General features: G+C 43.8%; 1 protein-coding gene and 1 non-coding gene across 2 annotated transcripts; both read left to right on the top strand.

The window, feature by feature from the left end:
* The first annotated feature begins 14951 nt into the window (after positions 1 to 14951).
* On the top strand, positions 14952 to 15026 carry TRNAT-GGU (transfer RNA threonine (anticodon GGU)). Its single transcript has one exon. It is a non-coding gene; the product is annotated as a tRNA-Thr (tRNA).
* Positions 15027 to 23385: 8359 nt separating this feature from the next.
* Positions 23386 to 23940, top strand: RAP2B (RAP2B, member of RAS oncogene family). The gene has a single exon (XM_056849704.1). It carries the CDS (start codon positions 23386 to 23388, stop codon positions 23935 to 23937), a length of 552 nt encoding a protein of 183 aa, XP_056705682.1. The 3' UTR covers positions 23938 to 23940.
* Positions 23941 to 24919: the final 979 nt, after the last annotated feature.

Below are 24919 nucleotides of genomic sequence, written 5' to 3'. Positions count from 1 at the left end.
AGGAAAGGTGGTCTACAAATGTTCTAAGTGAATGGCAAGCTGAACAACCAATCAGGGTTTCCATCACATATGGGTGATATGAATTTCACTGCTCTTTGTTCTTCTCCACTAATTTGGATTCTTGCAGTGAAATCCTAAAGACACTTTCCTAGGATTAAGCCCCACTGAGTAGATGTTAGTAGGATTCTGAGTAGACCTGTTTAGGCTTGCTCTCATGATGTACTTTTTCATTATTTTCTTTCTTTTCTCCATGTATCCAGACTCTTTTCAAATTTTGACCTTTTCACTTAATTAACAGATAGTTTTCCCTTTCTTTCTACTGACAGTGCCAGCATTCTAGTTCATTCTATTATTTTTTCTCACGTGGATTACTATAACATTCTTGATACAGCAGGAATATAAAATGAGGAGGCTCTAAACGATATCAGTTTAAGAGTCCCTATAGGATCAAAGGGGAGGGGCCGTGGCTCAGTGGTAGAGCATCTGCTTGACATGCAGAAGGTCCCCAAGTTCAATCCCTGGCATCTCCAGTTAAAGGACTAGGCAAGTAGGTGATGTGAAAGACCTCTACCTGAGACCCTGGAGAGCTGCTGCCGGTCTGAGTAGACAATACTGACTTTGATGGACCAAGGGTCTGATTCAGTATAAGGCAGCTTCATGTGTTCATGTGTTCAATGCTGAATTATTCTCATAGATGAACACAGAATATTAATGTAACAATATGTGGGGTCTTCTCTCTAAGTATGGATGGGTGGGGGCCATTGGTTTAGGCTGAGGATGATTTTCTGATTTAAAGACTCCTCATATTATGAGACCCTAATTAGTGACATCACATCCTGACATTTAATAGGCAGACTTTGTTTACGGGGTGGTTTGCCATTGCCATTCACAGTCATCTACACTTTACCCTTAGCAAGCTGGGTACTCATTTTACTAACCTTGGAAGGATGGAAGGCTAAGTCAACCTTGAACTGGCTACCTGAAGCTGACTTCCATCGGGATCAAACTCAGGTCATGAGCAGAGCTTTTTACTGCAGTACTGTAACTTACCACTCTGTGCCACCCCATGGATCCCCAATGGCCCCATCTCCTTAAATGAGACTTTGCATAGATATTCTGATGAGCAGTTGCAGAAATAGTAACCACAACTGAAATGATCTTTCCTGTGATTGCACAAAGCTTTGGAATGCCCTCTCCATGAAAGTGAGGAATTGCTCTTCTCGCCCTCCAGAAAAATGCTCCAAAATTCACTCGGTTTGGGAAGGGATTTGCTTTTTTGTCTATTAGTTCTAAAGTGTGGAATTTTTTAAAACATTGTTGGTAGCTGCATTGAGCTTAGGAAAAAAGAGACATAAATATTTTAAATAGATAACTACATTTTGCTTGTGGGAGACACAGGCTAATTGCTGACACTCCTTGCTGAAGGTTGCAACAATCCTTTGAGCAGGTGAATATAAAGGGCTTATTACATATATCTCACATTTGCATCCCATCCTTCTTCCAAGAAGCTCAGGGCAACATACTTTGGGGAGAGAGGGAACTTTATCCTTATAACTATCTATTCTGTACAGATATGAATCTGCCTTATCCTGAATTAGACCACTGCTTCATTAAGGTCAGTATTGTCTTCTCAGATTGGCAGCGGCTCTCCAGGGTCTCAGGTAGAGGTCTTTCACATCATCTATCCTTTTAGCTGGAGATGCCAAGGATTGAACCTAGCACTTTCTGCATGCCAAGGAGATGCTCTGCCCCAGACCCACGTCCCATTCTATTCTATTTCATCCTTGTGACAATGCCATGGGAGAGTTTAGGGTGAAAGAGGGCAAGCTGGCCGACCAACATCCAGCTCGCGGGGCTTCTAACACAGGCTGATTTCACAGGGCATCAACTCCCTGTGTCACTGTCTTTGCCACTGCCAATACAGAGACATTTGCAGTGCTTCCCCCTGCATTTTCCTTTCCTCAGTCCCTGTGGCTGCCACCATCCCCCCACCACCACTGTAGAGCTTGTCCAGGCTTTAAAAAAAACAAACAGGCAATTGACATATAGCTGTAGCATTATAACTAGGGTTGGGAAATACCTGGAGATTTGGGGGATGGAGCCTGAGGAGGGCGGGGTTTGGGGAGGGACTTCAGTGCCATAGAGCCCAACTGCCAAAGCGGCCATTTGTCCTGGTGAACTGATCTCTATCAGCTGGTGATCAGTTGTAATAGCAGATCTCCAGCCACCACCTGGAGGTTGGCAAACCTAATTATAACATTGTAATGATCAATCTACTAGCCCCTTCTGAATTCCCAGCTTTCATTTCTTTAAAAAGTCAGTTATTAACCCCTTTAGTTGCAGCAGTATAAGCATATCTCAGCCAAAAGAAAAGAAAAGGAAGTCTGGGAATTCAGAGGAACTAACAGAAAGATCATTGCAATGTTATAACACTATGGTGATATAGCAATTGCTGATTCTTTTAAAAAGCCTGAAAAAAACCTTCTTGTAGGGGGAACGGTGCCCATGGGAGGGGGCTGAGGTGAGGAAAATGGCACCAATGTAGACAGGACCTGCAAAAATATACACCTTTTTGTCCACAAAGCATGCAAACACACTTCCCAAAAAGATCATACCAAACTAGACTTGGAAAAGATCACAGTACTAACTTACAGCAAAGCTGGGAGGGGACATGGAAAATGGTCAGTTAGGGAACATCATTGTGTGGATGGTCCCCAAAAGACTCACTTTTTGTTTGGATGCCAAAAAGACTCACTTTTTGTTTGGATGCCAAACCAGAGCAATATCGCCATGTGGAAGCAGCCCAAAATTCCTCAGCCCAAATCTAACAGTCTTGCCACTATACCCCGTGTCTTCTTTGAATGTTTCCTACAGCTGAGGGAAGTGGACATGACCAGTGGACGTTTTAATTATGAAACGACAGCTTGAAATCCAGCATTGCTTTATCGGAATGTGTGAAATGGATATGTGTTTACAGTAATTACTTCGTGTCCTTTAATGCAAGAACCAAAAGGCAGTATTATTCATACACCCTGTTGAGGAGGAGGCATGATGAACATTACAGAACATTCCTGCTGAAGATAATTGGAGTTGTTCTGAAGTGTCATATTTAACTAACACGAGAGCACCTTCGGATACCATGAAAGGAAGACAGTTGCAGAAATGCCAAACTAGACGTTCTGTTTTTTAAAGTGCTGCTGGGACCTCGATCTGACTGGGACTGTCGCAAGAGGGAAGAAATGCCAGCTGCCCCTGCACCACTTTACTGACACAAAATTGCCTGGGGGTGTTATTTGCCCAGTTTTGGAGATCCACATGCAGTATTCATTGTGCCATCCCTTTACATAAATATTACTTATTGTTTGGCCCTAAGTAGGGTTGCCAACCTCCAGGTACTAGCTGGAGATCTCCTGCTATATAAACTGATCTCCAGCCCATTGAGATTAGTTCATCTGGAGAAAATGGCTGCTTTGGTAATTGGACTCTATGGCATTAAAGTCCCTCCCTTCTCCAAACCCTGCCCTCCTCAGGCTCCGCCCCAAAAATCTCCTGGTATTTCCCAACCCAGAGTTGGCAACCCTAGCCCCAAGAAAGTGGATCTAGCTTGGGCCCATGCCATTCCAGTTTTTCCAGTATGTACTAAGAAATGGAGACAAGGGTTCAAGCAGCAGGTAGGTTCCATATCCCCCACTGAAATAGGTTGCTGTGTGCTTTAATGCTGATTGCACCCCCACCCCGATCTTGTAATTCTTCCAACAAAGAGCAATTATTTGAAGAGATCTTTTTTCCACTTCCTGTCTCTTTCCCCATTCTCTTATTTCCCCTATTTTTCTTTTTTTTTTTTAAAGAGAGAGAGAGAGAAGGAAAAGAAACAGCAAAGTTCAGTGATTTACTTTTTGTGTCTGTGGCAAAGTTTGCATAATACGATGATCACCATTATTCACCAGGTATTTGATGTGTGCAAATGGCTTTCTTGCTAATATCACTATCTAAGATCCATTTATTCTTGTTTGAAACATGAATAAGGTATAATTACACAAGCCATCTGTTGTTCAGGAACAGAAGAAGAAGCAAACAGAAGAAGACACACTTCAAAATAATTGTTCACAATGCTCTACAAAAACCGTATCCCTGACTTTCATCTTGCTGCTGTTGTCATTTTTTTAAAAGAAAATTTGATCTCACCCTTGCTTAGGTTCCAACTAAGCCTAACAAGTCTCATAAGGAATTAAATTCTCTGCTACTGTGGTAAAAACTGTCAGAAGGGTAGCTGTTAGTCTTCTGCAGCAAAAACAAATACGAGTCTTGTGGTACATTCAAGATGTACCAATGTTTATTCTAGTATAAACGTTTGTGAACTAGAGATCATTTCTTCAGATACATGACAATGCATCTGATGAAGTGGGCTGTAGTCCATTAAAGCTCATGCCAGGTATTGTTTAAAGGTACTATTTATTTAATTTATAGTCCATCTTTCTTGGTAAGACTCGTGGCAGACTACAGCATTAGAATACAATGCAATACAGACAGCATAATACATACAGCAAACAATGCAGTGGAACAGCGTAATTATACTACAAACAGTGCAAGAAAACCCCTTCTGCATTACAAAATTAGAAAAGAATGTGATAAATAGATGCGCCAAGCAATTCTAGAATAAAAGAAACTGCCTAAATTTTTCACAGCCATGAAAATTAGAATCCTATTCACTTTACAGAAAATTGCCCTCCTGAACAATTCTGTTTTACACATTCTGTAGATTTAGTGTTAATATAGTCTGTTTATAATTGTGTGTGTATGCGTGTGCTTCTAAAAAAGCAATAAATATTAGGCCTTGACTGGTTTATCCTCAGCCACTGTTACATAACCCCCAATCTTATCAAATAGCTTGGAGGTTTTCAGCAGGGATGAGCTGGGAAAGAGAGAAGTGAGGCTGGTCAATTTTGCTTGGTGTAGTTTTTAAAATAAAAACATTTCAAATAAAATAACAAACATTTTAAACCAAAAAAACCCAAAATGTTTTAAAGTCCGAAAACAGGGATGCTGCTGTCATAGAATAGAATCATAGAGTTGGAAGGGACCACCAGGGTCATCTAGTCCAACCCCCTGCACAATGAAGGAAATTCACAACTATCTCCCCCCCAAACCCCCAGTGACCCCTACTACATGACCAGAAGATGGCCAAGGTGCCGTCCCTATCATGATCTGCCAAAGGTCATAGAATCAGCATTGCTGACAGATGGCCATCTAACTTCTTCTTTAAAACCTCCAGGGAAGGAGAGCTCACCACCTCCCAAGGAGGCCTGTTCCACTGAGGAACCGCTCTACCTGTTAGAAAATTCTTCCTAATGTCTAGACGCAAACTCTTTTGATTTAATTTCAACCCGTTGTTTCTGGTACGACCTTCTGTCATAACTCCTAACACGGTCAACTTCGGTGGACTCTACCGTGCCTACCCTACAACATCATGAGGAGTAGCACAACTCATTGTGTCCTTTTTGCAGTTCAGTAAAAAATTCTCAAGAAAGACGTTGGGTGGGTTGTTCTTTCACAGAGTATCAGACTGCTAATCATGGAGGTGTACTTTTTCACACTGAATTAAAATTAGAAACACATTTCACTCTTACACCTGAAAAGATCAGCCACACAAGAATTACTGTCCTGACTGCAAGGAGGCATACTCAAAGCAATGATTCATAAAGAGATCCAACAAACAGAAAAACCAGCTTCCTCTAAGAGCTTGCCACTGTATTCTCTCCATACTGGGAATGACAAAATGGTATATAGCCCACACCTGATACAGTTGTGGCAGAATTACCCATCCCAGTGGATTGTATGGAGGCAAAGTCAGCACATCGACTCATGCAGAGAGACAGTGTGAAACTCCCTCTCATAGACTGCAACTTCTTACATTCATAGTATTCTGCCAACTGCCTGGAGAAAAATAATGTCCTGTCGCTTGAATAGAGGCTCAATGGGATGTTATTTTACTAAGTGATATGATTTACCTCCATGCTGTAAAAAGCTTCAGCTGCCCATTGCTACATATCAAGCCTCTGTTAAAGGGACAAGACATTTTTCTCCAGGTCTACTGGCAACCGTAACCAAATGTCTGTGAGATCACGAGATTCTTCAGTTATTTAATATGTTTATGTCTCATAGCAAACCAGCTGTTTTCACACTTATGGAACATGAGTATGTCCCAGCACAATATTTGGGAATCATTGCTGTGTGAGTTGGGGGCTAAGTATTGCCCTCTGTAATGACATTAGAAGTACACCTCTCTCCATCTCAGAAGTAATGAATGTATGGCACAGATATCAACAGTGCAATCAGAGATAGTGAAGGCAATTTAGCTCAGGGATTGCCTTACAATGTCTATCATTATATTGTTGTTCTCAATGTTAACTATTATTACATATTAACTCTTGTATCAGCAAGTCCAGGCAAAGAGCAAAATGTGTCGTTTGCAGGACCCTGACATCTTGTCAAACTCGTATGATATGCCCTCCATTGTCAGCAAGGGATCATAAACACTGGTTAAAGCAATACACTCCTTTAAGGATGTAACACTTTGATTGTATGATGACCGCTGGGTCATCTTTGTTAAGCTCAGACAAAGTACCACTTGCGCTGGACAGTCGCTTTGCTGTTCTCCTTCCCTCAAATACCATTCCTTTGATTTTTGCTCCAGGGCATGGATGGGTGCAGCATTATAAAGCCAAGCAATGGGAAAATCCTTAGGCCCCGCATCAAATTTGTCAATAATGGAAGGAGGAGCCAGGAGAAAGAAGGCAGATGCTGCTTGAAGAATAAATAAGTCAATTCATCCCATTGTTAGCTGAAGAGGGCACAGTGTTCTTCAAAAGGCAACACTGCTGACACAGGCAATTTCATCCCATTTAAATAGAGAGTTGGGAAATTTAACAAAAGAAGGGTGATGAATTGTCTTCTGAAGAAGCAGCCTTGTATTAGCTCTGTATGCACATTACAGTGAATGAATGAACATCCCATATGCACACATGTATATCTGTATGTAAGAAAAAGCCAATGGCACCACTAGGGTTGCCAACCTCCAGGTACTAGCTGGAGATCTCCTGCTATTACAACTGATCTCTAGCCAACAGAGATCAGTTCACCTGAAGAAAATGGCCACTTTGGCAATTGGACTCTATGGCATTAAAGTCCCTCCCCTCCCCAAATGCCTCCCTTATCTTCCAAATTATCTATAGTACCCCTGGCTCCTGTTCTCCTTTTGCATATTAAATATAACTCCACCCAAATGACATGTGATTTGGACAAAGCCAGTTTTTAAAGGCAGAGGTGTTCCTCCTTCACAGGTAACAGGGCCAAGGGTTGGCTGGAAGCCAGCCAGAGATGACCTATCACCCAAAGGCAAAGATTACAGTTCAAGGCAGGTAAGGAAATGAGGCAATGGACACTCTTACAGGCAGTTAAGAGTTAAGTCTGAAATATCTGAAGAGCCTATCAGTACTCCAGGATGTTTTGCACATACCCAGAAACACATATAGGGGCTGCTTGAGTGACTCATGTCCTGTGTACACACCTTGGATCTTATACGTAAGTAAAATTGTAGCTGAATTCAGTCAAAGCGAAGCAGTCTACGAATGTTTTTTTTCTTGAAAGTTTTATGCTGAAGTTCTGTGGTTTGTTTTCTTCTTTAATAAGCTGAATTTTCTATCTAAATACTGACTGTCTCCCCCCGTGTGACCACAAATGCATCTTGAAAGTGAGAATAAAATTCTTGATTAGAAGAATATCACATGGGGGGGTGGAATTCCTCTGTAACAAGAAAGCTCCTGTTTACCCCCGTGCAACCACAAATGCATCTTGAAAATGAGAATAAAGTTCTTGATGAGAAGAATATCACATTGGGGGTGGGGATGAGGGGTGGAATTCCTCTGTAACAAGAAAGCTCCTGTTTACCCAAGTCTCGCAGTGAAACTCTGGATGAGCAGGAAACAGATGACTCAGCATTAATCAGCACTTGCTCAAGCAGTATCAGGGCAGCTTCCAGAGTCAGAAGAGAAATCGGCTCTCACTACAAACACATCCCAATCACAATGCAGTAGTTTTAGTGTGAGTCATTTAACAATATAGCGTGGGGTATCTTATTACAGCTACAATGGGCAAAACAGAACTACAGTGTTATTGAGATCTAATATAGACTAGCCATCGCCATTCACATTTGGTGAATTTCTCAGTCACTTTCTCAGATGGCTTCACCAGAGTGAGGCTTTGAAGTCAGTCAGTCAGACACACACACACACACACACACACAGAGTCTTAATTGAACATTTTAACACAGGAGTCCAGAATCTGGCCAGACTCTCTCTGTGCACATGCATAAGGAGCCTTTATCATCAATTGTTGTTGTGACGAATAATGATGTAGGTTCAAAATGGCTGGACTCATAAGAGAAGGGCTCATGTACAGGTGGTAGGCAGGAAAGAAGTACGTTTTCCTGTTCCATAAATGTGTTAGATGCCTGCAAAATGAAGACAAATACTGCCAGATGAGAGTTTCCTACCTGGATCAATATGTACATTTATTTTGTTTATGGGCAACAACATATTTTTCAATATGTTAATTTTAAAAAGACATCTTGTTAAGCAGAGTTTCTGCCAGAAACGTTAAAGAGCTACTACAGAGTTATGCATAACCTCACTCTGCAATTTTGGATTGGCTCCGACTTCCGAGACAGCCATTTTGTGACTGGATCTGCCTCCCACGGCAGCTCAATTTGTAGTTGCACCCACCACCGTGTTAGAATTCCAAAAGCACCCACAGGCTCAAAAAGGTTGGGGACCCTTGCTTTAATGGCTTCATTCACGTAAGTGGTCTTTAATGGTGTAGACAGAATGAAGAGAAAAAAATTCTTGTGTGTGTAAAGTGCCATCAGGTTGCAGCCAACTTATGGCAACCCCATAGGGTTTTCAATGCAACAGACTAACATTCTTAACAACCACTAGAACGTGGGATTATTCAATTAAACTGACGGTAGATTTGGGACAAAGAGAAGAAAACAATGCACACAATACTTAATTAATTCATTGCTGAAATAAGTAGTTAGGACTACTATATCAACTGACTTTTTAAAAGAATTGGAAAAAAATGAATGGAGTGTTTGTTTATTAAAATATTAATACCCTGTATTTTCTCTTGGCTCAAGGCAGTTCTATCAACAGCTACTAGCCAAGAGGTCCAAATGCTTTTTGAGTACCTAAGACTGGGGGCAAACAGTGCATATTTTTGGTTCTTGTAGGTTATCCGGGCTGTGTAACCGTGGTCTTGGAATTTTCTTTCCTGACGTTTCGCCAGCAACTGTTGCAGGCATCTTCAGAGTAGTAACACTGAAGGACAGTGTCTCTGTGTCAAGGGTGTAGGAAGAGTAATATATAATCAGAAAGGGGTTGGGTTTGAGCTGAGTATTGTCCTGCAAAAGTAATGTGCTAATCATTGTCCTGTAAGTATCAAGATAATGTGCTAATGAGGATATGGTATGTTAATATGGAACCATTGTATCCTGGAGTGATCTGTTAATGTGTGTAATCCAAAGCTAATCTGCATGGCTATTGTTGAATGTTGTCTTTGTTAGTCTGGAGGTTTTTTAGAACAGGAAGCCAAGCCTTATTCATTCTTAAACTCTCCTCTTTTCTGTTAAAGTTGTGCTGATGTTTATGAATTTCAATGGCTTCTCTGTGCAATCTGACAAAATAGTTGGTAGAATTGTCCAGTCTTTCAGTGTCTTGGAATAAGACCCTGTGTCCTGTTTGTGTCAGTCCATGTTCAGCCACTGCTGATTTCTCAGGTTGGCCAAGTCTGCAGTATCTTTCATGTTCTTTTATCCTTGTTTGTATGCTGCGTTTTGTGGTCCCGATGTAAACTTCTCCACAGCTGCAAGGTATACGATATACTCCTGCAGAGGTGAGGGGGTCTCTTTTGTCTTTTGCTGATCGTAGCATTTGTTGTATTTTCTTGGTGGGTTTAAACACTGTTTGTAGGTTATGTTTTTTCAAAAGTTTCTCCATCCTATCAGTGACTCCTTTAATAAATGGCAAGAATACCTTTCCTATGGGAGACTGTTTTTCCTGAGTTTTCTGATTTTTGTTTGGTTTAATGGCCCTTCTGATTTCATTCTTGGAGTAGCCGTTTGCTAGCAGTGCGTGATTTAGATGATTAGTTTTTCCTTGAGAAACTGTGGTTCACAGATCCGTCTTGCACGGTCCATTAATGTTTTGATTATTCCTCTTTTCTGTCGGGGGGGGGGGTGGTTGGAGTTTTTGTGTAAGTAGCGATCTGTGTGAGTTGGTTTCCGGTAGACCTTGTGACCTAACTGAAAGTTTGTTTTACGGATGACAAGGGTATCAAGAAATGGGAGTTTACCCTCAATTTCCTTTTCCATGGTAAACTGAATGTTTGGATGGATATTATTAAGATGGTTTAGAAAGTCCATTAATTTAAAAATTCCCAAAAGTTTACAGCCCGATACATAATCCAATGTAAATGATGGAGAAAAGGGAGAAAAAACTGGCAATAGTAAAGAAATAAGATAAAGAATGCACTGAAGCAAAGGTATTTTATCATGTCTCTTAAAGGCCGGGAGAGTCTGAATGGGTTGGATCTTAAAAGAAAAGGATTCCAGACAAAAGGAGAAACCAATGAAAATGCATGCTATGAGACAAAGAGTTAGAAAAGAAGAAGGGAGGATGTGAGCTGTTTGGAAGAAGTGCAGGATAAAAATATACAAGATAAGATACTAGACAACAAAATCTTCAACTGAATATGGAAGGAATAAATTAGCCAATGAAGAGAAAGCAACAACAAAATAGCACAAATTCGTTGGCTTTAAAAAATGAGAATTAAAGACAGATATGGTGCCTAAAATGAGATAAGGCAAATCCACAAGCAAAGGATTACAATAATCCAACTGAGATAAAATCAAAGAACAAACTGAAGAATGAGCAGTGTCAATGGAAAGAATGAGTCTCTACAAGAAACTGATAATACCAGACCTTAAGGAAGAGCCTACACTCCTGCTTACTCTTGTTTTCATTCCTCTCCCAATGAGAGCTGTAGTGAGAGTTAAAACACATGAAGTGCTGTTAAAAGAGAAATAATTTCTCTTGTTAATGTGTTCTCAGCAGAGCAGGAGGGTAAGGAAACCCAGGGGAGGACAGTTAGCTGGTGCAGCTGTGAATGTAGGGTGAACAGATGAGTAAGTGAAACTGCCCAGTCAAGGGGAACAAGTGGCTACAGTCTCCCAGCAAAATAGAGTTGCTCCATAACCAGCATTAGCACCTGGTAAGATCAGGCATAGGCACCTGGGGCCCATAAATGAAAGGACCCATGAAACCAAAGCCTGAAATTGGTACAATGCCTTATGTCCTCTTTGCTGTTTACCTTGTTTCAAAAACCACCTGGGACTGTGGATTAAGGATTAACGCTCCATCATGCTATCATGGGGGGAAGGGAGAAAGCTAATTGCTGATCTTCTGCCCTGAAGATGGTTTTTTAAAAAATCGTGGACTTTGTTGATCCCAGTTTCATGTTGTGCCTGAATTGGCTTCATTCAGTCTTTCAGAATGATTACTGACTTCTTCCTTTGTTGTATTGTGGTTAATCAAAGCACACTACAAGAGTTCCCATTTAGATAATTTCGTTCGCTGAGCAGGGCTTTAGGTTTGTCCATGTCGAGTTAATTTTCATTGGCCGAAATTTTCAACACCGTATGAAATCAGGTGACCAGACCAGGTTGCCCCAACACATAAAAATCTATGTTCTTTCACATGATTTTGCTGAAAATAATTCAAAAAAATTCAGATTTGACTTCTGGCGTTATTTATACAACCATATATTTTATGTTCAGTTTAGGAAAGAACCAATCAGTCTCAAGGATTCCATTCCTCCAGTGTTAGAAATACTTGTATAATGCACTTGAATAAAATGTAATGGACATTAAAGCACAAACATGCAAATATAGTTCAAATAGAAAGTGTTTGGCAAAAAGCAAAGAAAATGCTGAATGCAGCTCCAAGGACTCATAAAGGTACAAAATTAACAACCAGGATTGGTCCTAAGCATGTTTCTTACAAAGTGACTTCCATCCATTTCAAATGGGACTCATATAAGGGGAAATTCTAACTATAATATTGGACAACATCCTACTGAACTTATCGAGGCTCATATCTAAGCACACATGTTTAGGATTATGTGCATCAATGCTTACATTTTACAGCTCTTGCTTTCAGATGCGTTAAGGAACATGATTCAGGTTTTGCTAAAACTCTGGATGCAAAATCTTGCCAACTCTTATTTGAAATCGCTACTTTTCCACAAATCTCCAGTGACTGGAATAGAATTACAAATTTATACAAATCTGGTATTTGGCAGGATCTGAAGGCAAAGCCTTCTAATACAATGGGCCAGTTTTTGGCAGATCTGGTTGCAGAACCTAGAGCAGGAGTAGCTAATCTTGTAGAACCTGTGGGCATGTTAGGAATTTTGAGAGTAGGTAGGCGGCACCCAATGAAATTGTTACTGGGGGGAGCGAGGGAATCAGTCACGAAACATTGGGAGGCTCAATAAAACGTTAAGAGGTCCCAAACCAAGTTTGCTTCTGTGATTGAGGCAGTTATTCCCAAATGGGTGTTCCCAGCAGACACAAAAGATACGTGTCCTGAGCATCTCCTACTACACTGATATGAAAGAAAGCCAGGACTGGTTCTTTGCTTTGGGGATGAGAGGCTTTGGAGAAGAAGGGTGTGGATGCCAGGAAACATATCAGTGGGTCCCATGTTGGTCTAGTGGCTTTAGATGGGCCCACAAGTACAGTCCAGTGGATCTAGGCAGCTCCATGGCACAACTAGCACATAAGTCAGGGAGCCAAGGGCAATGTAAAAGTAATGTATTCACTTAACATGTACTGCTTTAGGGGGGGAAAAACAGCCTTGCACCCTGGTTTTCTGGCAACTGGTCAGCTGGCAGCCCTACTTGGAGTCAGGCATGAATGCGTAAATATCAGATTCCCTGCCCCCCTTTTTTGGTTCCTTTTTAGGCACATAGTTGTAAATCATATTACTGTAATATGCATAAATAGAGCATTCTGCAATGGCTTATAGAGCAAAATGTATTTTAAAAATAGTATAATGATGTAATAAAAAGGTCCATTTAGCCTTTTTGTTGTTGGGTCTGTTGTACTGTTCCCATTTTCTTCTCATCGATAAGAAAAGCTCTTAAAATGTAAAAAAACAAGACAATGATTATGTTCAGATCCAAATGGTGTCAGGAAGGAGGCTTCTTGCTTGCCCTGTTCTGTAATGCAGTCCTGGCCTGTAAATTGCTGGACCTACAGGGGATCATCTGCTCTTAATTAGCTCCCAGCTGGAGACCCTCCCTGAAGCTGACTCTTAGCTCTGGCTGAGCAATAAAACTGAAAAATCCCAGGGTGCCAAATGCCATAACCAGCCCTTTCTTCATAGGAATGCCCCCACAGGGATGGGAGGCAGGCTCAGATGAGAGCTACAGACAGCTACCGCTTTCAGTATTTTCACACATTATCAGTGTAATCATCATCAGAACTGCCATCTTTTAAGCTCATGGATTTCAGTGGACTGAGAAGGGTGTAACTCTGTTTAGGATGGTACTGAGGAGGAGGAGGAAGAGGAGGAGGAGGAGAAAGATATATGCCGACTTTCTCTACCACTTAAGGAAGAATAAAACCGGCTTACAATCACCTTCCCTTCCCCTCCCCACAACAGACACCCTGTTAGGTAGGTGGGGCTGAGAGCTCTAAGAGAACTGTGACTAGCCCAAGGTCACCCAGTAAGCGTCATGTGTAGGAGTGAGGAAACCAATCCAGTTCACCAGATTAGCGTCCGCCGCTCATGTGGAGGAGTGGGGAATCAAAACCGGTTCTCCAGATTAGAGTCTACCACTCCAAACCACCTTTCTTATCCACTACACCATGCTGGCTCTTATTTTATACATGCACATCTAAAAATGTGAAACGTATGCAATACAGGTTGTGTGTCCCTCATGAGTGTGCATTCAGTGACAAATATAGGTTTGCTTCTGTGTGATATGAAAAATGGCCCTAACGTCACATGGAAACAAACCTAGGTTTACCACTTAATTTGAGCTACAGCCAATCAAAGATTCCCAGATTAGAGTACCCATACAACACACATGCCCACAACATTACATTTTTACAGATACATATCAAGTACTGCATGGATTCACTTAAAAACACAGGGCGGTACCCTATCCCTCCATGTATACAACACCTGGTTTTCCTGTGTTCCTCTCTCATTTTGCAGCCCCCTTCTAACCCCGGGAAATATTATTGCCAGAGTCAAGAGACTGCACGGAGAAACGGCTGTGTGAGTTGGAGGGGGGCTGTTGTGGACAAGGAGGTGAACTTCTGCAAGCGCAGCCCTGTTCAGGAAAAGGGTCAATTTCATCCCGGTGTCCCTCTTCACCCCAGCCCACTGACCCTCACAGCTGTTCCACCACATGAATACCACAAAGGTCAAAAAAAGCTGCAGGAAAACAGAAGAATATGGGAAAGCTCCATGTGCCTTCTACATGCAGATGGTAAAATATAGCTCACAGGGTGAAGCAATGCTTGAAATACTCTGCAGAACACTGTTTAAGCAGTAAATGGATTGCTAAAGAGAGCCAATATGTGTAGTGAATCATCTGTTGCTCTGGGATTAGGGAAATCGGGATATGAATCCCTGCTTAACCCTGGTACTAGCTGGGTGGCCGTTAGGAAGTCACTTCTGTGAATTTTGTGCTGGGCTTTGCAATTATTAGGATGCATGTGACCTCTCCTGATAAATTTAGGTTTCAACCTTAACTTGCTTTATCTTCATTCTACCCCTTCCCCTCCCCACCCACGCATGTATGTAGAACTACTGCCACTTTGGGGAGAGGCTGTGGCTCAGTGGTAGAGCATCTGCTTGGTATGCAGAAGGTCCTGGGTTCAATCCCCAGCATCTCCAGCTAAAAAGGACCATGTGGTAGGTGATGTGAAAGGCCTCTGCCTGAGACACTGGAGAGCAGCTGCCAGTCAGATTGGGAAATACTGACACTGATGGACGAATGTCTGGTTCAGTATAAGGCAGCTTCGTATGTACCATTCTCATGACTGTCTGAGGCCATGGCAGTTCTATTTATTTAGCCACCCTGGCTGATTGCACCATGCTGTCATGGGTAGAGGAAGTCAAGTGACTGATAACTGGCATGCACAGAAATCTGCATAGCTTCAATACTGGCACTCTGCAGCCATGCCTACTAGAACTATTACTGTGACCACTTTACAAAAAATATACAATTTGTTAAAACATAAATGCATTTTTTTCCTCTAGTGCCTGTGAGCACAGAAATGGTTGATGTACAGCCCGCTTCACACTAGTTTTCCTCCACTTTTGTACACATGGTTGCATAAAGTTTAGCAGTATGAGGAGGCCTTCAGTTTGCTGACCTTTCACCCATATTTAAAAGGAACTGTGGAAACTCCCATTCTATTTTTCACAGTGCAAGCACTCTATATTTGAAACAGTATATTATGATTCCCCTTTCCAAATCCTATGGTAAACACATTCTATGCCCTGTAGATTGCACTGTTTGGCTCACATATGCTATCTATTAAAAAAAGAGAGAGAAAGAAAGAGGGACAGGGTCTGAACAACAACAACAACAAAAACCCATCCACTTACAAAGAGGAACTGGAATGTTTGTCTTCTATGTGTCACAGTTTTATCTCCATTTCAGTCAAAGAGCTCAGGGCAGCATTCTCCCTTTCTCTATTTTATTTTCACAACATCCCGGTAAATTAAATTAGGCTAAGATTTGGTAAGATTTGGGGAGTTTACCCTATGGTTACTGCACATCCCATGCAACGGCTCTGCATGTATATACCCTTTACAACCATGTTTGCTTCTATTGTTTAATAACAATGTTACTTGATCTTCTGCAAGATTCTTAAGAGGCAGGCTGGACAACTGGACTGTAATGCTCGGGGCCAAAGTAGATATTAGCTCAGCAGAACTGTGGCTGAGGAGAAGGTTGCCTGTCAGTCAGCTATACAGTGATGGGAAATGGTGGGAGACGATGTTACGCAAGAGGGGTGTGTGCAGAACCACTGATTTTGCCCTGCAATCCAGGGCATTTTTCTTCTTGCGAGCAGACGGAAGGATTGCAAGTAAGAAGCAATCACAGGGAGCAGAGTCCTATTCGGCAGACGCTGCTTTTATCTATTTATCTATTTATACGTTTACAAGATTTCTACCCTGCCATTCTGCCCTCATCAGGGACACCAAAGCAGCTAACAGATTAAAATCATACAGCATAAAAAAAAAAAAAACGTGTCTTAAAAAAAACCCAGTACAACCAAGCAAAAAGACATCCTTCGGCAATTCAAGCCAAAGCTAAAACATAATGTAATAAACAACCACACCACCTCTGTGTACAACGTACTGCAATCACAAATATAATTCACATAGATGAGCCAGCCTCATGAACTCATATTCCTTTCGCCTGGAATCATTTGCTCATATTTGCGTTTGAGCTATTTGCCTACGGACTGAGTTCTGGTGAGTTCAAGTCACTACAGCCACACTGAGCTAACTTTATGTGGAATTGTTCTGTAACTTTAAGATTTTCATTGTATAGCAGATAGTTATTTAGGATCATAGTTGATATTAGTGTATGTGTTTATTGAATGACTGTTGTTTGCATTGGTTGTATATATTACATTTTGGCATACATACATCATGGTTTTGTGAATGTACATTTATTGTTACGGCCATTGGCCAGCATAGATTTTGTGAATGATATTTCATGAGGTTGGCTCATCTATGTGAATTATATTTGTGAAAGCTAAAACATGCACAGAAAAACCCTATAAAAATAACAATTAAAATGTAAGGCAGGACAATTTAAAGCTTTAGCCCACCTTTCTCTAGAGCTCAAGATAACATACATGGTGTCTCCCCTCTACCATTTTATCCTCCACACAATCCTGTTAGCAGTTGAGGCAGCAAGACCAGCCCCCGCCCCGCGTTTCAGCTGTATAAGAATATGCATGTAGGACTTTCCACTCCTAGCTTGATGCTCTAAGCGCTATAGCCACACTGGCTGTGTACTCCCCCTCACTCACCTTCTCAACTTCAAATTGTTCCCCACTTGACCCTGCAAGCTGTAGCTGAGCAGAAACCTGTGTTGTATATGGATCCTAGGGCCAAACACTCACTTTGGCCCTCCTTGTTGTGCTTGTGTGTTGAGGAATGCCTCTGTGGCCCTGACCCAGAGACAAAAGCACTTTCCTCTTTCTAGATAGCTTCCTGTATTCCAAGTTGTGCATTCCAGGGATAAGCCCCCATAATCAGAAGCATAATCAGATTCACGAGCCTCAGAGCGGCATCAATGTGCACATAGTTTATACACAAGCTTGAGGATATTCCGTTTGACCTGGTCAGTTATGCAACCACTCGCTGCCACCCACCCCACACACACCATTATCATATACAGATCAGAAATGTATGCAAGCAGTCTATGTAAATGTCTTTCAGACAAGAGCCAAACTACATGCTACATGCAGATGTGTCTGTAAAGTGGTCCAGTCAAATCTCCAATTATGACTGCTGTACCTATGTGAGAAAGGCCACCAGGATAGTGTTACATGCAAATGTCCTCAGCCAGTGCTTTGCGATAGATATTTGGTGTGATAAAACAGTAAAAGGAAAGAGTCTTAACGCAGGCTGCCCTTTCTTTAAAGTCTCTGAAACTGTTGGGTACAGAGATTTTCAAACATAACATTATTCTGTCTTTAGCAACAAGGCATGGGTGGTGATAATTCTGTCGAAGTGAACAGAACAGGGGCGGAATCCATTGCAGGGGACAATTTGTAGCTATTGTTTTCCAGAGAGTGTGATTCACTCAGTGGACACTTGAAGCTTGTGCAATGTATTCTGCAATTCTGACAAATTAAACCTCTCTGAGTCTAGTGTATGGAAAGCACAACATGGGGCAGTACATGACAATAACCAGTGACTTCTTTTTAAAGTTAATGTCTTATTGCTGGAAAATAGATTATATGAACTACAGTAAAAATACAGCATTTTTTATAATTTAAATTTATAATTTAACTTTTTTTATAATTTAAACAAGCTGATGTTTTTGTTTGTTTTTTGTGGTCAAGTCACAGCTGACTTATGGTGACCCCATGGGGTTTTCAAGGCAAGAGACCTTCAGAGGTGGTATGCCACTGCCTGCCTCCATGTCATGCCCCTGATTTTCCTTGGTGGTCTTTCAATCCAAATGCTAGCCAGGGCCGACCTTGCTTAGCTTCTGCAGTCTGACAAGTTCCGGCTAGCCTGAGCTACCCAGATAGGGCACGTTATTATTAACAAGGGACAAATTGAAAATAATCTTCTCATGTGGCAACCATCCATTCTTGGACCCAAATCAGTTAAAATGCAGTTGACTAGCAAATAAAAACTTCAAAAATGGACGTAGAACAGGATTATGTCCATTACTGCCCAAAGATAATGGTTACATCTCAAAGGTGAAAAGAAAAAGAAATTTCCTAGGCCTAACACTTTAGGGAGAAAGAACTTTTCATCTTAAGCAGGTGACAAAGCCTCTCACTTGAAATAGTGTGCAACTAAACAGGAGATGAGCTAGAGGAAGAAGAAAGCACATAATTTGGTCATAGAAGAAACTCTTGCTCTACTATGACAGAACAAAGAAATACAACTTTTAGTGATGGTATCTTCTGTCCACACAGTGGTTATTTGATTGCATTTCTAATCCAACTCTCTTCCAAAGAACTCAGGGAAGCGTTTCCCCCTCTCACAGCTCTGCATGGGAGATTAGGCTAAGAAATCAGGCATGTGCCAAGATCACCCAGCAGTCTTTACGGCTGAGCAAGCATGTGAATCCAGATCGCCCTAATCCAAAAGCCAAAGCAAGAGAGCTGTGTAACTTTGCAAAGCTGTTCTGTGGCTTGACGACTGTTTTATTTTTATTTTATTTACTTTATTTGTAGCCCACCATTCTCACCGAGATTCAAGGCCCATCACATTATATGAAACAATGCAGCCAGACAACATAAGACATGCAATGAACAATGCAAGACCGCTAAGATTTCAGAATTAGATAACCATGAGAACAACAAACTGCCTAAGGAAAGGTATACTACAAACAATGCAGAAAATGAAATACACTTTGAAAAGTTAGTCCTAAACTATCCCTTATGTTTTTCAACTTACCTGAGGATGTTCCAGACCATCATTTTAATTCTCAATAAAGTTTCAGAGAGTAGATGTATTGGTCTGAATTGATCCAGTAGCACCTTGAGAACATAAGAAAAGCCATGTAGACTAAGGCTGATCAAATACAGCAGTCTGTTCACACAGTGGCCAACCAGGTGCCTCTAGGAAGCCCACAAACAAAGATGACTGCAGCAACGTTATCCGGCCTGTGTTCCAATGCTACTAATATAACAGGCGTTCTCCTCTGATACTGTAGAGAATAGGTATTAATTTTGACTAGTAGCCATGGATAGCCCTCTCCTCCATTAACATGTCCACTCCCCTCTTAAAGCCTTCCAAGTCGGCAGCCATCACCACATCCTGGGGCAGGGAGTGCCACAATTTAACTATGTGTTGTGTGAAGGAATACTTCACTTTGTCAGTTTTGTCTATCAACTTTCAAGAATCAAAGCTCATATCTGACAAAGGGGGCTTTGAAAGTTTCAAAAGTTCATACCTTGAAAATCTTGTTGGCCTCCACTGTGCTACTGGACTAAAATCTAGCTATCCCAGTAAAATATTAATGAGCCAAGCAGACGACCCAGGCAGCAACTCCTACAACATAATTGCTATTGTGAGTGAAATATGAAATGTAGTTGGGCAGCGTGAGACAATCACCTAGGATATCTGAAGCATTGGGACAGACAGCATCTGTAGCAATTATGCATCTGTAAAGTGACTGCCAGGACATATGTCATAACAATAACAATGATCTTATTTTTTAAAAGTACAGAATATATCTGGAGCAATATACTTGTGTCTACCAAATGCTGGGAGCAAGCTATTGGATCACGGCCTTCTTATTGGTTGCTACAAGACAAGGTTTGGGGACAGATGGAACTTTGGAGCCGGCTCACTACAGCAGTTGCTATATTCTTAGAATCATGCAGAATGACAATCTCCCATTTCTGCTGTGACATTTGTCTCATTTTCTCGCTCCCCCATTCGCTTATCTAATCTGACCTGGGTTTATTTCAATTTATATCCTCGCCTTCCTCGAAGCCAGCAATGAGGGTTTTCTGGGAAAATCTGAATCAGACCATTTTTTCCGATTCACATTTAAATAATGTCAGCAAAATTTAAATAGAGCTAGTAAAATAATGCAAATACACCACGTAGAAGCTTGGACCGTGTATAAGCACTCAGGTGTGTCCAGACTTCATATCCCACACTTGGCCCATCTAACATGATTAATCTGCAGCACAACAGTCCTGACAGCTATAAATAAACAGATTATATTGACATGTGTGGTGAGAAAATTTCCATCAAAAAACATAGCATCAGAAAATGTGAGGTAGGTCAGGCTGAGAAAGAACTGGCCAAGGTCACCCAGGGAGCATCATAGACAAGAAGGGGATTCAAACCCAGGTCTCCCCCATCCTAGTCTGACACGCTAGCTTCTATGCCCCAAGGGCTGGTGCAAAAGCTCCAGGGTGAACTCAAGAGAAGGCACCATTCTTGAGGAGTAACATCTTACCATATTCCTGTCAGCCAAATGTCAGCGTTTTCAGACCACACAAGAAACCAAAATTTCAGAAGCAGTTTCATGATCAGTTCAGAAAGTCCCACTGAAAAGTCGAATCTGTGGTGTTTGTATCAAACATCCATTAAGGAAATTATGGTCGTGCCTCTCTCTCGGGATCGGTAATTAGTGGCTTGCACTTGCCTGGGGGACACTAAGCGATGTCCAGATAGAGCTCTAAGGAGACTGCAGTTGGAAAAGCGACTCCCTCCCACTGATCTACCAACGCTGGCTGCATTGTCCAGTGTTCAGAGGTGGAACTGCAGTCACTCAGAGTACAAAAGGTTTGCTTCCCCCTCCCATCTATTTTTGCCCTGTCTATCCATCATATTTGTTTTCCTCCTAATGATTTTCCAAGTGAGATGCATCTCTAGCCCAGTAGACTCTGGTGTATCTCGAGAGCTGTTTTGCATGCAGCACCATCTGGTCTAATTGCATCTACATCACCTCATTGTCTGCATTTCAAGAAGGCAACACACTGCAGACTTCGGGCTTTTCCATCATGCCCTGAAATGTCTCCCACTGCTCTTTTGTACCTGTACTGAACGTTCAGGCAGGCTGGGGATCTTGAAAAATCTGCTCACTGCTTTGTGACACATTTGGTTGGTCCTAATAAAATAACAACACTCTGCTGTGCGGTTGGTCTTTGGGATTTTTCTAATGGATCAACACCTCTACCTACTGTGTTTCTCTGGGCCAGTGTGATGCCAGCATTAGAGTAGGACCTGGGGACCCAGATTCACATTGCCAGGGAAGCTTGCTGAGTGACCTTGAGCTAGTCACTCTCTTTAGGTCTAACCTACCTCACAAGGTGGTGGTGGTTGGGAGGATAAGTGAAAGAGGGGAGAGCAATGTAAGCAGCTTTGGGCCCCCATTGGGGAGAAAGGTAGGGTATAAATATATATGCAAAGTTGACTGATGCAATGCATTACCATGAAGACTATCCCCCGGATCGTTCGGTTATTTGAACCGACTTGTGTGCCATCAAGTCACAGCTGACTTATGGAAAACGGGCTTACCCACGTTTCATAGAATCATAGAGTTGGAAGGGGCCATACAGGCCATCTAGTCCAACCCCCCCCCCACTCAATGCAGGATCTGCCTAGAGCATCCCTGACAAGTGTTTGTCCAGCCGCTGCTTAAAGACTGCCAGGGAGGGGGAGCTCATCACCTCCCTGGGTAGCCGATTCCACCGTTGAACAACACTTACTGTAAACATTCCCCCCCTAATATCCAGCCGGTACCTTCCCTCCCGTAATTTAAACCCGTTATTGCGAGTCCTGTCCTCTGCTACCAACGGGAACAGCTCCCTGCCCTCCTCTAAGTGACAGCCCTTCAAATACTTAAAAGAGAATTACCATGTCCCCCCACCAACCTCCTCTTCTGCAGACTAAACATTCCCAAGTCTTTCCTTATAGGGCTCGGTCTCCAGGCCCCTGATCCTCCTCCCCCTCCCTCTCCTTTGCACACTCTTGATTCAGTCCCCATCCTTTTGGACTTATGCCCCTCTTCCCAGGCGCTCCTTGAGCTTGTTCCTCCCCGCCCCACCCGCTCCCCGTGTTTCCACTTCGAGTCCACCTTCTGTTCCCTGCAGCGCATTAGACCCCCCCCCCTTTTCAGCAGCGCGGACTCCCCGCCTGCCCCCCACGCCTCCTTCCACACCGCTTTCCCCGAGTTTTTATTCCCACCCGCCCGCGAACCACCCGCCAAAACTTCCTCCCTCCGCAGGAGGGAGAGAACGAGGAGAGGAGAGGGGTGGGGGGAGACAGCGAGAAAGCCAGAAAGCCAGACCCAGCCCCTCTCCGGCCAATCACCTCCCTCCGCTAGCCAATCCACGAGGAAGCCACCCCCTCCCGGCCAATGAGAGCCGGCTGATCGACGGGGGCAGCCAATGCCGAGTGGAGGGGGAGGCCCGGAGGTGGGTGGGGGGGCGTGTGTGTGTCTCCCCCCCCACCCCACTTCCCCCGTTCAGGTGGTGCAAGGGGTGCGCCCTGGCGCCGACGGGCTCCGGGCGGGGGAGAGCGCGCGAGTGACTCGCAGGAGCGGAGGTGGGGAAGGAAGGGAGGGAGGAGGAAAGGAAAGGAAGGAGGCGAGCGCATCCCGGGCTGCCGGCGGAGAGGGCGAGGATGGGCCGCGCGAGCGCAGGGAGCCGGCGCGGGGCTCGTGGCGCGCGCGCCGGGCTGCCCAGGAGCGCCAGGCGCCGGGACGCGGTGGGAGGCAGCGCGCGCCGCCTGCGCGCGGAGCCCAGCTGAGCTGCCTCGGCCGCCGCCTCTTTCCCTTTCTCCTCCTCGCGGCTGGGCTGGGCTCGCCGGCCGGGCGAAGGCGAGCGCTCGCCCTCGCCCGCCCCCCGGCCGAGAAGAAAGGACGCCTCCTCTGGGCCGAGGGCGGTTTCTCCCTCGTCCCCTCCCTCCCTCCCTCCCTTCTTCCTCCCTTTCTCCTGCGGGTGGGAGGGGGAGAGCGGCGAGAGGTCCCCGGCCAGGGAAGCCAGACGCCCGCCCGGGGGTCGGTGCGCGCCCCGGAGCCATGCGGGAATACAAAGTGGTGGTGCTGGGCTCGGGCGGGGTGGGCAAGTCGGCGCTCACCGTCCAGTTCGTCACGGGCTCCTTCATCGAGAAGTACGACCCCACCATCGAGGACTTCTACCGCAAGGAGATCGAGGTGGACTCCTCGCCCTCCGTGCTGGAGATCCTGGACACGGCCGGCACCGAGCAGTTCGCCTCCATGCGGGACCTGTACATCAAGAACGGGCAGGGCTTCATCCTGGTCTACAGCCTGGTCAACCAGCAGAGCTTCCAGGACATCAAGCCCATGCGGGACCAGATCATCCGGGTCAAGAGGTACGAGAAGGTGCCCATGATCCTGGTGGGCAACAAGGTGGACCTGGAGGGCGAGCGGGAGGTCTCCTTCGGGGAGGGCAAGGCGCTGGCCGAGGAGTGGAGCTGCCCCTTCATGGAGACGTCGGCCAAAAACAAAGCCTCCGTGGACGAACTCTTTGCCGAGATCGTCCGGCAGATGAACTACGCTTCCCAGCCCAATGGGGACGATCAGTGCTGCTCGGCTTGTGTGATCCTCTGAAAGGAGGAGGGGGGCGGACACGTGTCGTCTCGGATCCCGGTTTCCTTGTGAAATAAGGAAATAATCAAGGTTTACAGAAAAGAAAAGAAAAACCCGGCCGTGCAAAAAGCGGCGGCGACCAGGGCCATCCTGTGAAAATCCCAGCTTCGAAACAATTTCACATCACGCCAGGATTCCTTCTAGGTTACGGCTTCTGTCGCTGCGGCGGGTGGTTATCAGTGTCATGGGTGTGCATCGTCTCTTGTTAACATCTGGCCTCCCCGCCCCCAGAAATATATACCCAACCTCGTTGGCGCTTTCTGCATGTACATGCCATCGATTTGATTGTGGCTTCTTTCTTGTTAAGTACCTCTTTTGCAGATGGCTGTGTCGGCGACTGATAACCAGCAGGAAGGGTTTGCATGTGTGTGTTTGTGTGTGCTCCTTTTCAGCAGCGGGGAGAGAGAGAAAAGGGAGTCCACAAATCACTTTCCACAAAAAAAAAAAACACCATACTGGAACATTTAAAACACACACACCCCAACGAAAAGCGAAGGGAAAGCAGCAGAGGAAGAATGTTTGTACATGTGGGGGAAAGGTTAAGAACCTCCGTTTGTCAGTCTGGACTCAGCCGGTGACTAGGAAATTTGATTCTGAGGATTTCTATGCAAAGTTGGAATACTTGTTACCAAGCCTATCCCATCGGAAGAAGTACTGCACGTGCGCCGCCTGGGACTTAATAACACTGCTGATACGGTGTGTGAGGTGCCAGAAAAAAAGTGTCTGCTGATTTACTTGTGAAATCTTCTATTTTGTTTACCTGCTGTATCGAAAAGGAGGGGATTGGAGAGCGATTTTATTTGTGGTTTTTTTTTAATCAGCTGTGAAAAACATTACAGATCTGCACAATTTTTAAGTTGTGTGTGTTTTGGAGGGGTTGGATTGGAGTGGGAGGGAGAGAGGGCAGACAACGGGGATGGTTTGCCTGATTTAATTTGTGTGT

This window comes from Euleptes europaea, chromosome 5 (genome assembly GCF_029931775.1).
Source record: "Euleptes europaea isolate rEulEur1 chromosome 5, rEulEur1.hap1, whole genome shotgun sequence".
NCBI lineage: Eukaryota > Metazoa > Chordata > Lepidosauria > Squamata > Sphaerodactylidae > Euleptes > Euleptes europaea.
Note: the sequence above shows the minus strand (reverse complement) of the source record. Positions and strands in the feature narration are given on the sequence as shown.